We start from the raw sequence: 11,823 nt of genomic DNA, 5'->3' as shown, positions 1-11,823 counted from the left end.
CGTGGTAATCTTGTGTGCCACAGATTAAAAAGGCGGTGTAAAGAACGGGACAGGCAGATTTTTTTGGGTATGCTTTGATGCAGCAAGGAGAGTCACATACTGTGTCGTTACAGGACTGTTTGTTGTTTAATCTGTTAAGTCATACATTTGAAAGTCATTTCCATGCCTTCATAACCTTCACATACTGTAGTTTTTCTGGTTAATGCGTTCATTTATCTAAAGTTACAAACTTAAATATTTTATGATTTCATGTTTTCTATTTTGTTTTAATTAAATCTTTGTCCTCCTAAAATAACCCCGTTTTAGCATCAAGAGGCTTTTAATCGTAGGAAACCTCCCTGAAGTGAAGTCATCACATTTATGGGTTTACAGAAACAGTGTGTAAAGACCTCGGGGAACTACATGAAGGTTCAAAGACTGATTGCAGTCACATTAGTTTGCAGAATCATATTTTACATGGAAAACTATCTGTAGATTTTGTCAATAATGCACCTTTATATTTACTTAAGATAAGACAGTTGGTTTTTTTTCTGATTTGACACATTCTCATACGTCCAATAGATATTTCATAGTTTGCTTGTCACAGATGCAAAAAAAGTATACAGATAGCAAATACAAACAAAAGGGCAGGAGGTATTTGTTTTTTCTGTCGACATTCAGATCATTACAATGTCATATGATCTTTTTTGGACACGCCACAGTTACCAGAGGAAATTAATTCTGAGGTGTCTGTGAAACAGTTTTACACAGAGCAGCTGACAGAAAGAGACGAGTTAGACTCTGGCAGAGCAGAGAAACAACTGTGGTGATGAGTTTGTTCAATAATGTTTTCGGTTCTAGACAATGAAACAAAGATTGCTGTTCAAGAACCTGATGAAGTTAAAAAAAAAAACAAGTGTCAATAAATAGGATTTTAGCTGAAACCACACAAAGAGGGGAAAAAAAGCACGTCAACTTTGTGTAGCCTCAGTAGCAGGATTGATAGTTCTCTCCAAAGATTTCAGAGTTGTGCAATGTCGACAGATACTGTGGGAAATGTTCCAGAGGAAACGCAGATTGGATGATATCCAATAAAAAATAGGAAGTGAGGAGAGAAGAACATAAACACCACATAGTTTATATCAGCACAGGGAAATAGAGCAAAGAAAAAGATTCTGTTAAAAGTGTCTGACAAATAATTAAATCTGGAGTTTCAATGGTAAAGCTTTATTCAACACCTCTGCAGATTTTCAGCAACTTGATATGCAGCTGTTGCACTGATTGTCTCATTTAAACACACAACACATATATGAAATATTGATGCACTACAATCTACAACATTCCAGTGAAAATAAAGATAATTTTTGATTTATGAGATATATATGTACATTATTGGACATCTCACTTGTGTTTCACTCAGGGGCAAGCACATTAAAAATGCCTGCAGTCTCTATCTGTCACATAGCTTATATGCAATCCTAACATCCTCATACTTTTGGCAGTGTAGGCTGACTGCTACATACAGACACTGGTGAAGCTTACATCCTAACACTCATCTAGTACAGCGGGAAATGAGAAAATTAAGTTGTACCACGCAAATGAAAAAAAAATAAAACTTTCACATTGTCAAACATGAAATATTGTTCATCTGATCCACAATGGATCCACAGATTTCCCTGCTCAGTCCAGTTGTATTCCTTGCTACTAACTCACACTGAACACTGGTAAAATAATTAGAATGAAGTGGAACAATCACATGGTGCGGCCATCTGCGGGCTACTGTAAGTATGTCACAAGAAATGGAGCTATGACCAAAGCACAGAGAGGAAAACAACACAGTCATTCTTTGCCTTCTCCATGGTTGCTTTAGCATGTTTAAATCAGTGGGGGAAAAAAAAAAAACAGCTTTTGCATTTAAGACTTTCGATTAAGATGACCGGAGAATAAAACTTGTCATCCTGAAGGTGGGGAGATCACATAGTTTGAATCCAATGTTTTTGACTGTTGGATGGCTTCCTCTGAGAAACCATACATGCAACAAGATGATGAAAAGGAAGTGAACCTGCTGACAAAATCTCCACAAAACACAAGACATTCACTCTCAGTAGTAAATAAAAAATAGTAATAAACATAGTGTACGATAGATAATTAAGAACATACTCAGAAGAAAGGACAAGGGACAGATTATACCTCAAACACATAACAGAGGGACTGAGAAACAGTCCACCAGGGAGTAATATTTCGGATAAGGTACAGCTTTGAGTGCTTGTGTGGTTTGTTGACATGTTTCCTCCTTTAATGTCTGCAGTCGGTGTTAGACGTGGCAATTTTTGGTCATGGTCTGCAAAGAGCCAAGTCACATGCTTCTTGCGGCAGCTGCTTGTCTGTCTGGAGAGCAGGAACAACAGGCAAAAAATAGCTGAGAGGGCAACTCTCTGCAGCTCTCCGGCGGGCGCCACAAGCTGTGGTGCTTTGGCCATGAACTACAGCTGATCCACATGGCCCTGATGCTTGTTGATGAGTGAATGATTTACTGATTGACTGGTGGTTGAGGGCTTTCAACAAAACTGATAATTGTTGGTCTTCATCAGAGGCTGCTCCTCTTCCTCGTGGTCACAAGACTGGTCACAGGGGCCGTCGTAGCACTTGGGTTTGTCACACACTTCACCCTCGGTGACCTGCTGTTGCACATTCTGGTAGATTAGCTGTGGAGAGGCATCATTTAAGATGGTGAAATGTGATCCAAGAAAGCCAAACATCAGGCTATTGTGATGTGAAACAGTGTAAACATCATTATCGATTCGATGTTTAGTTGGCAGCGGAGGATGTTTCCATGCTAGAAATAGAACCGCTTTTTATTTCAAATAGTATTTCCTTTGGCAGCAACACCCGAAAAAGATTTTATCACAAAAAATCCAATTCATTTAATTGGTTTGACAGCCAAGCTCTTTTTTGGGAGAATTGAATGAAAGGAAATAGGGTCTCCTGAGGACTGCTTGGCTAGAGTATCACATGTTTTGTTCCTTACATAGTTTGGATGAAGCCAGACTGGAATCACTGAACTCTGCTTCACACTGACTCACCTGCTCCTGCTCAGGTTGGTCCCCGAGTAGTCTTTCTATCATCTGGCTGATTTTGCTAAATGTGGGGCGCTCTGTCGGCTCCAGTTTCCAGCACATCTTCATGATCACGTAGCTGAAACAAGAGTGAACCATGCTTAGAAAACGAGATTCCTTCAGAAGAATTCAGTGGACAAAATAAGAATTAATGGTACACATTGTCAGGGATTTATAGATTCCCAACTGGGCACCCTAGTTTCACTGCTTAAACTCTGTGGTTTAAAGTCAAGAAACTGTACAAGCCAAATTAGACAAATTAGGCTTATGGAGGTGGTGATGCAGTTCGGTAAGAGAGACTCGTTCATAAGAAGCCATGCCCTTGCTGTCTCATTTTGCGGCTGTGAAATAGCAGTTACATGGCTTCCTAGCTTTGAGATCATGTGGCTAACAGGCAGAACTAAGGCCTGACTCACAGCAGAACAACAGATCATTAGGCCCTGACTCAGATTCTGTCCCCTTCCATTCACACAGCCCAGTTATTCCGGGTGGTGTGACAGCCAGGCCAAATCAGTGCACACAGATGTTGGGGCCGTCTGAGATACTGGGAAAAACACTCTCTTTCTTTTCTCATTTCGACGGCTTGAGTTTTGGCTTATTAAGTGTTGAGTTGAGCAAGCGAATTAAAATCAGGAATAATGGATGTTCTTCATGAGGTTACCTCATGTGTCAGTTATTTCAGATGTTAGATAGGCCAGAGGGAAAAAAAGGACCTTTGTTCGGTTGTGATAAACATTTGGAACGTCTGCTATTTGAACTGTCTGATGTTCGAGTCAGCTCAACTTCAGCTGTTTTTATAAATCAGTCATTATTAAAGCTAAAATCAACTAAAATTTCACCATTAAAAGTCATTGCATGTTTTCAAATGTTTTTTTTTTTTGGTTAGTAAGCCCAGTCACAGTATCACTACCACTACTTCCCACAGTCTAATAGCTAATTTGATCAGCTCATAAAAAGGCAACTATTACTTTTGACTCAGCTGTAAAAACCCTGCTGATAGTCACTTGATACTGCAGTAAAACTCAACAGACTTAGTGTCAATTGAGGTAAGACTAAGGGGCATAATACCAGTGGGAAGAAAACAAATAATGTTTTAAGCATTGAGGGTGGGGCATCCTTGAATGAACCAGGCCTTATGTTGCTGAAGTATTAAGCTTACATCTCAGATGGAGCAAAGTCTGGTTGGGACATCTGATAGCCGCGCTTCACCATCTTGTAGAACCTGGAATCCACTGCCACACTAGGGTATGGGCTCTTGCCTAGCACAGAATAATATAATGTTATATTTGCAAGCAAATCCCAAGGTATATGTTAGAGGACATGTGCGTGTGCTCTGACCTAAAGAAAAGATCTCCCACAAAAGGATGCCGTAGGACCAGACATCACTCTGGACAGTGTAGACACAGTCAAAGATGCTCTCCGGAGCCATCCACTTCACTGGCAGACGAGCCTTCCCAAACAATGTTGAAATAAAAAGTGATTTTGAATCAATCTATTACTCATGTAATTAAAAGATGGCTGTAATCTCCTAGGGTGCTTACATTGCCCTTCACCACATAGTTGCAGTCATTCATGATGTCCCGCGCCAAACCAAAGTCACAAATCTTTGCCTCTCTGTGGTTGGTCAAGAGGACATTCCTGGCAGCCACGTCTCTGTGAATACACTGCACACACATTCACACAGTTTATCTCCGGGTGTAAAGTCTTGCACACTGAAGACAACAGGATCAGTACATTTCTTAATGCAGCATGAAAGATTATGTTCAAACACAATATCAAACTATGGCGGCAAGTCAATACAAAGATTGTAATGGGAAATACCCCTTATAACACCCTCCCAAATGATTTCACACCCTTGATTTATTATATTCTATAAAAAGACACATTTGTTTCACACAAATAAGGTTGTTTTTTGTCCTAAAATCCAGTGTGACTGTGTACCCTCTCTTGGGCCCACACTGTAGCTGTTGTATATTACCACAGTAGTGTTCTCTGCTTTACAAGTTTGTACAGTAATAGCTTTCAGTGGTAAAAATCACTCACATTTCTAGCAGCCAAAAACTCAAGGCCCTGAGCTACTTGAAAGGAAAACCTCAGCAAGTCATCGATGTCCAGCGGCCAATCACCAGTCTCCTTACACACAGGGTCTATAATCACACGGAAAAAATGGCCCTAAGTCAGGAAGCTAAGAGGTCCAAGATTTTCATCTGCTGGCTACTGACCCTCTGTTACTTCACCCAGGGGTTTGGTGCTGAGCTTACCTTGAGAGGACTCCATATTCAGCGGCTGGCTGGGTCTCATCTCCAAGTAACTGCTGGAGGATTCACTGGAGATCCCACTGTCACTGTTAGATGGAAGAGAAACGCATGAAGAGAGGTACAGGAGGGGATATAAACAGAGACAGATAACAGTGCCTGGATACTTTTCACAAATCCTCAGGCATGTTTGTTGATGTACCTCCTAATGAAATGCTTCTGACTGCAGATGTTCTTGTAGTCATTAGAGCTCTCCATAATGTCGGGAATATTCATAACAAAGTTTACAAATGTCTCTGCCTTCTGACGAAGGAAATTCAGGAGGTCGCCGAGGCTGCAGTACTCAGTGATCACAAGCACTGGTCCTGATGAGGAAACACATGTTAGGGCCATTCAAACAAACAAACAAAAAAAAAAAACCGGGTTTGCATGCAAATTATTTTAGATTTTCCATGAGCTGCATGACTGGGAACTTTGCTAAACATGTTTTTTACAGCTATCCTACCTCCATATGTGCAGGCGCCCAGTAGATTGACAATGTTCTTGTGCTGTCCCAGGTGGCTCAGTATCTTCAGTTCAGACATCAAAGCCTCCCTCTCATCCGAATGGGCCCTGGCTGCAGAAACACATAACAGGTTTTCATCAGACCATCATCCCAACAGATAATGTGAGGACAAAAAAAAAACAAGCTTGTGACATCATGTTTTTAGATGCCTGAGTCCGATAAATTTTTCATGTTATCTGGAACATTTTTTGATTTGCCAGTCACTCTGACGTACTCAAGTAAACAATAAATTCTCTGTTAAATGGTATATATTTACCTTTTAACATTTTTACAGCCACACGCATCACATTGTCATCCTTTCCCAGACCGAAGGCTGTGGCCTCAACTACCTTTCCGAATTCACCTGCACCCAGGATCTTCCCTGTTGGGAGAGAAAATACACAGCGGCAGCATTTGTCAGTGTAACCTGGTCTCTTATTCACTGTCAGACTTTTTTTTTTATCTGCTTCATGTTACATCTTGCAAACCTAGTTTGAGCTTGTCTCTGGGGAACTCCCATTTCTCGCTGTACGGCAGTTGAGAGGGGTCAATGAAGGTGTAGTTGTTGCCATCTCTTGCCTCAATGATCTTCCAGCGGATCTCGTACCTGGGTTTCTGAAAAGTAAAGTGGGAAAGAATGGCTTTGAATTCAAGCAGAAAAACACGTTTACAGACCCATGTCTCTTTGAAATATTTGGATGTCAACTATGTTTTACAACTCATGTTGTGGTGTTTACACTTAAAGAATTGATCTTACCTGCTTGTATTTGTAAAATAGAAAAACCAGCAGCACAAGGAGGATGGCCAGAATGCCTGCTGCTCCAGTCAGGGTGGAAGTGAAGAGTTTGTCTGTCCAATCAGAGAACGATCAATATTATTTAACTAATATAGACTGACTGTATGACACATAAGCTGGTGTTCCCTCATGTAGAATTCATTGTAGCCTTGGCATATTCTTATAAAACATTCAAAATGCAAATATTCTGATATACAAGGAAAGGAACAACTGACCATGAGAGCATGACTTTACAAATCAAAGATCAGATCTGATCTGAGCTATATCCGTGTGAATGTACCATAACAAACTGACGAATACAGCATCAGTAATCACAGCCTGAAAATGGATACGTGATTAAATGCTCACCCGAAACCTCCATGGCAAACGTGTCGCTGCTGACGCCGACAACGTTGAAGGCCACGCACTCGACTGTCATCCTGCGGCTGGAGGGCCCCACGGTGAGGATGCTCTCCACCTCCACGGCCCCATACTCCTCCCTCTGGACCTCCACAGTAGGAGCCTGGAGAGGGATCGCCATCTGCAGCCCTGTGTTATTTTCATTGCACCTGCCACAGCACAACACAGACACAGTCAAAGGTGGTAAGAAAAGGTAAAAACTGAACCTTTTCTCAAATGTGGTGTCACTGTAAAATGTTCCGGGTGTCAGTTTCTAATCAAACATTGAACAAGGATTAGACAAAGTTTTTCCTGTGCAGTTGTACTTACGTGGGACGTATTCCAAAACACTGATACCAGATGATCCTGGGAGCAGGGTAGCCAAATGAGGTGCAAGTAAGTGTGGTTACATTTTCCCATCTCACCACAGCAACAGGTCTCTCTGCCAGTTAAAAAGATAAGAGTGAAAAATGAATGCTTAACTTGGATTATTTGACAGATAGACCAATCAGATTGTTTTACTGCAGGAAACACAAAGTAAAAAATACTAATCATGCCACAGCACCATGAACGTGTTTACTTCTCTGTGTTTGTTGTGTCACTTACGGTACATTTGAACTTGAAATGTGATGGATGCGTTGGCCAGTTCACTCTTTGCATAGAAAGTATACTGGCCCTGCTCCTGCACATTCATCCTCTTTTGCTGCAAGGTGGCGTGGTATCTAAAAAAATACCAAAATAACACAAAAAGGATGTTAAAATGGAGAAAAAGAGGAATGTCTGCAGAATCAGAAGTGACTAATTCTGTGGTTTGAATTCATATGGTTCCTATGTATCACTACTGAGTACACTGACACATTAAAAGGAGAACACCACTCTTCCCTCTGGCAAGTTTCATGACCTGACAAACACAATGACCTCGATGTTCCCTGTCAAATTAGCCCAAAATGCACTGACAGCATATCACAAATCCAGAGCAGCTTCCCCTTCCTGTACTACATTTGATTTTTCGACTTTTCTGCTGAGACCCTCAAACAAGGAGCAGTGAATTACTTCCATCTGGTCTACCCTGTGTTCAGTTCTTAGGCCTTGTTCCTGTACCTGTTGTTGTACCGGATGAACTTGTGCTCCTGTGTGGATGTGTTGGGAGATGTCGGGGTCTGCCATCTGTGCTCTATGATGTGCGGATACGCTTCGATGAGCACGCTGAGCTCCAGATCTTCTCCCTCATTCACCTCGACTGAGAGACCTTTGTGGGCCAGTTTAGGTGACAACTGGGGAGACAGCCTGATGTAGGGCTTGTCTGTTCAAAAGGAATTATGACATAAATACTTTCAGCTTGTTGTTTTTTACTACAGTAAATGTTTCAAGCTTTCAGTCATGGCATGTGTTTTTTTTTTTTTTTGGGGGGGGGGGGGGCTTACCCACTACCAGCAGGTAAGTGGTTGAACTGTTCACCCCTGCTTCATTTGTGCCGATGCAGGAGATGTTTCCTGTGTCTGCGAGGTCCACTGCAGAGATGGTGAGTATGCTCTGTATGTCCAGACGATTTTCTCCACCAGAGCGAACCCTCTCTTCTATGATTGGCTTCTGAAGACAAAAAGATTAAAAAAAAAAAAATCGAAGTGAAAATCATGATTTCTGCCACAGTCAAACTTCAAAAATGTCTCGTACTGACTGATTTGGTGGTGTATTTCCAGGTGACATTATAGTTGAAGTTGGGATTGTGTGTTGTGCAGCGAATCTTGAGTTCTTCCCCAACGATGCGCACATATTCATCTGTCTCCAAGAAGACATATGGAGGGAAACGAAGCTCTAGGGCAAGAGGAAATCATATACCAGAGTCAAAAGGGAGGCACATATCACTTAAAGTGGATTGGTAAATCATTTCGAGCAGCCAAGTGGTCTCACTCTGAATGACGTTGATGGAAAAGGCCTTGGAGGGCCTCTCCACTCCGTTGACCCTGGCTGTGCAGACGTAGTCAGCGTTGAAGCTGGGGTGGAGGCTGTGGATGAGAATCCCACGGTGCCTGTAGATGGTGAAGTTCATTCCTGGTGGCACGGTGGTGCCATTGTCCATGCGGAAGCCAAGGTCTGTGGCTGATGGGTCAGTCAGGAGGCAGGGCAGCAAGTAATCCTCACCCTCCTTCCTCACCACCCGCAGGGACGTGCTGCTGGTCCAGAACACACGGTTTGGATCTAGAAAAAGGTGTTGAGTACAATTTATTAAAAAACAGAACAAATATTAAATTTACACAGAGGAAATCTAATAAAAAGTCACAGAAAAGTATAACTGCAGTGGACAATCATTTATCAATGCACTTAAAAAAATGAACATTAAGAAGCCGGGTCTCATTCAAACTCACCTTTCACATACACATGCACCGAGGAGGTCAGCTCCCGATGTTGTGACCCTGTGGTGTAATAACACTTGTACGTTCCAGTGAACTCCGCAGAGGGATGTTCCACCTTCAAGGTGCGGATGCTCCCGTTGCCCTTGGACACAAAGCGTCTGTGTTTGGCCAGCCTGGTTTGCCAGTTTACTGGCCCGTCACCCTCACACCTCAGATCCAGGGGGGTCCCGAGTCGAACCACCACCTCAGAGCTCCTCACCACCTTAGAGTTGAATTTGATTACTGGGCGCCTCCATTCCGCTGAAAACAATAGAAAATATGAAATAATTAATGAATGCTTATACTGATTTTTTAGGCAATGGAAAAACATAGAAAGAATGTGGGAGAACAATTGAATTCCTTATGTCTTTTAAAGCTTAAGACTTTGTTTCTGTTTGGGTCATTTCAATACTCTCATCTGCTCCATGATTCAGATTTATTTTGGAAGTAATTTTATGAACAGGCTGGACCATGAAACTCTCTATACTTCTCACATCTGCTTTTCACAATGTGTCTATCTGATATAAAAACTGTAATTATGGAGAGCTTCATATTTGTTTCTGTGATATTTCAAATTAAACCCTTGTGTTCAACACCAAAAATACATGTACGCTTTCGTGAATTTTAAACATTGAAAAGGGAGTCATATTTTCCGGGCATACACTGCTGAGCCTCGGGAAACGATAAGGGAAGTTTTCATGATGAAGAACAGTACCCTCTTTGATGCCTGTGTAGAGGATCTGTTTGTACAAACTCAAGTTTGTAGAAACTGAGCTACATATTGTGCTGCCTTCAAGGTTTTTGGGGACCACTTTTGTACAGTTTAATGACACCGGAGAGCCTTTTCCCGTTAACCTGAGGAATTCTCCCATTTCATTTCTCTCATTTCACCTCATCTCTGCACTTTCAGCAGTGGTTATACAAGTTTCCTTTTGGCTTTTTAGACATTGAGTTTTGCATGTTGAAGCAGAACTGAGATTCCATGTTCAGCATTTTTTTCTCTATTCACCACAGCACTCTGAGAAACTGAACCTCCTGATTGTCAGAGTAAACAGCTACCTTGTTTAACCATCTAAATGAACTATTCATTCAACCTTAAACAGACCTCAATTATACCTCTTACAGTAATCCACCAGAAAGCAAAGCGAATTCACTCGAGCTATAATGAAATCAAACAACAGATGCTATTATGTGTACAAATGCAAATACATGAAATTGCAATTTGATGCCTGGTGCATGATATATATGTGATATTATAAGTAAAATGGTGGAAAAAAAGAGAGGAAGAGAGAAAAGAAAGTGTTGCAAGAATGACCCTCAAAACAACTCATGATGTTTAAGACAATTGTCCTGCTCATTAGACACAGCAGTGTCAGATGTCCTCAGCACTGACCACGAGATGAAATGTACGATAAAGTATTATAGCTTCACACACGAGAGAAGTTACGTTTGGATGTTTAGCCTTTTATATCTTATGTAAATAACCGGTTGTTATAATTATTTGGTTGTTAAAATAGTGTCTTATTGCAACTGGATTTAAGTAATCAAACCTTTTAGAGCTTTACATATACTTAACCCTACATATTGTAAGAATTGTCATCCTTTAAGTCCATATGGAATAAAAATACAAATAAAACATGTGTGCTTTTCCCTTTTCTTTTTTATTTTTTTTCATCTTTTCACTTCTATTCTTTTATATCAGATTGTGGATTATACGTCTGCATCAGCCAACCAAAACAATTTGAGCGAAAACAAAAATCCCCACAGCTGTAATTTTTACTATGGGTGTTTGTTGAACCTTACCTGAAGCAGCAGAGGCTACGATCCCCAGCAACAGCGTGAGGCAGGACTGCATCCTGGATCAGCTCCAAGCCTGCAGTGTGAAGAGTGACACTTGCGTGTGCTACAACACCGTCTTCGTCTGATTCGTGGTGTCGCAGATAGAAAGAGCGAAAGAAAGAAAGAAAGAAAAAAAACCCACCTCAGAAGTTGGGCCATCACTCCTCCTTTACTTCTCTTTTCTGACCGGTCAGAGCAACTTTACCCGTGAAAATGCAACTGAACAGTTCTGTTTATATAATCTCGAATAACGTGCAGATTAAAATCGTGAAAAGAGTGAAGCGCTTTACGATGACATTAAATAAGTCACTACAACTCCAAAATACAGCCGAATTAGCACTGTTGAAGCATCACTTATTCATTTCAAAAGTACTCACCTGCAGCCTGACAGCGGGATATAAACACGTCCCTGGGTTTGAAGTTTCCAGCGTCCAGCGCGGACACAGGAGTCCCTTCTTCTCCTTTCTGCTTGTTTACAGTCTTCTCTCCACAGAAGTCAGACAGCAAACATGAAATCTTCCAG

The 11,823-nt window shown here is 41.3% G+C and overlaps 1 protein-coding gene across 1 annotated transcript; it reads right to left on the bottom strand.

The window, feature by feature from the left end:
* Nucleotides 1-1,190: 1,190 nt before the first annotated feature.
* csf1ra (colony stimulating factor 1 receptor, a) lies at nucleotides 1,191-11,773 on the bottom strand. Its single transcript, XM_069170735.1, has 22 exons — nucleotides 11,678-11,773; nucleotides 11,265-11,382; nucleotides 9,435-9,722; nucleotides 8,980-9,267; nucleotides 8,747-8,883; nucleotides 8,493-8,658; nucleotides 8,170-8,371; nucleotides 7,675-7,790; nucleotides 7,399-7,510; nucleotides 7,039-7,238; nucleotides 6,652-6,743; nucleotides 6,383-6,509; nucleotides 6,172-6,276; nucleotides 5,856-5,966; nucleotides 5,553-5,715; nucleotides 5,357-5,439; nucleotides 5,139-5,242; nucleotides 4,637-4,759; nucleotides 4,434-4,545; nucleotides 4,255-4,354; nucleotides 3,063-3,174; nucleotides 1,191-2,684 (listed from the first exon to the last, which is right to left on the bottom strand). Exons 2-22 carry the CDS (start codon nucleotides 11,314-11,316, stop codon nucleotides 2,538-2,540), a joined length of 2,940 nt encoding a protein of 979 aa, XP_069026836.1. The 5' UTR covers nucleotides 11,317-11,382; nucleotides 11,678-11,773; the 3' UTR covers nucleotides 1,191-2,537.
* Nucleotides 11,774-11,823: the final 50 nt, after the last annotated feature.

This window comes from Embiotoca jacksoni, unplaced genomic scaffold (genome assembly GCF_022577435.1).
Source record: "Embiotoca jacksoni isolate LCO1_2020_lvr unplaced genomic scaffold, fEmbJac1.0.p SCAF_5, whole genome shotgun sequence".
NCBI classification, from domain to species: domain Eukaryota; kingdom Metazoa; phylum Chordata; class Actinopteri; family Embiotocidae; genus Embiotoca; species Embiotoca jacksoni.
This window is presented reverse-complemented; position numbering and strand designations above follow the sequence as displayed.

What these genes read in the sequence shown, in the direction of transcription:
- csf1ra (XM_069170735.1), bottom strand. Translation starts at nt 11,316, where the DNA reads ATGCAGTCCTGCCTCACGCTGTTGCTGGGGATCGTAGCCTCTGCTGCT. An exon ending in TGTTTTGGAATACGTCCCAC is followed by an intron (nt 7,239 to 7,398) that starts GTAAGTACAACT and finishes GTGCTGTGGCAG; the next exon opens with GTGCAATGAAAATAACACAG. An exon ending in GTGGGAGATCTTTTCTTTAG is followed by an intron (nt 4,355 to 4,433) that starts GTCAGAGCACAC and finishes ATTCTGTGCTAG; the next exon opens with GCAAGAGCCCATACCCTAGT.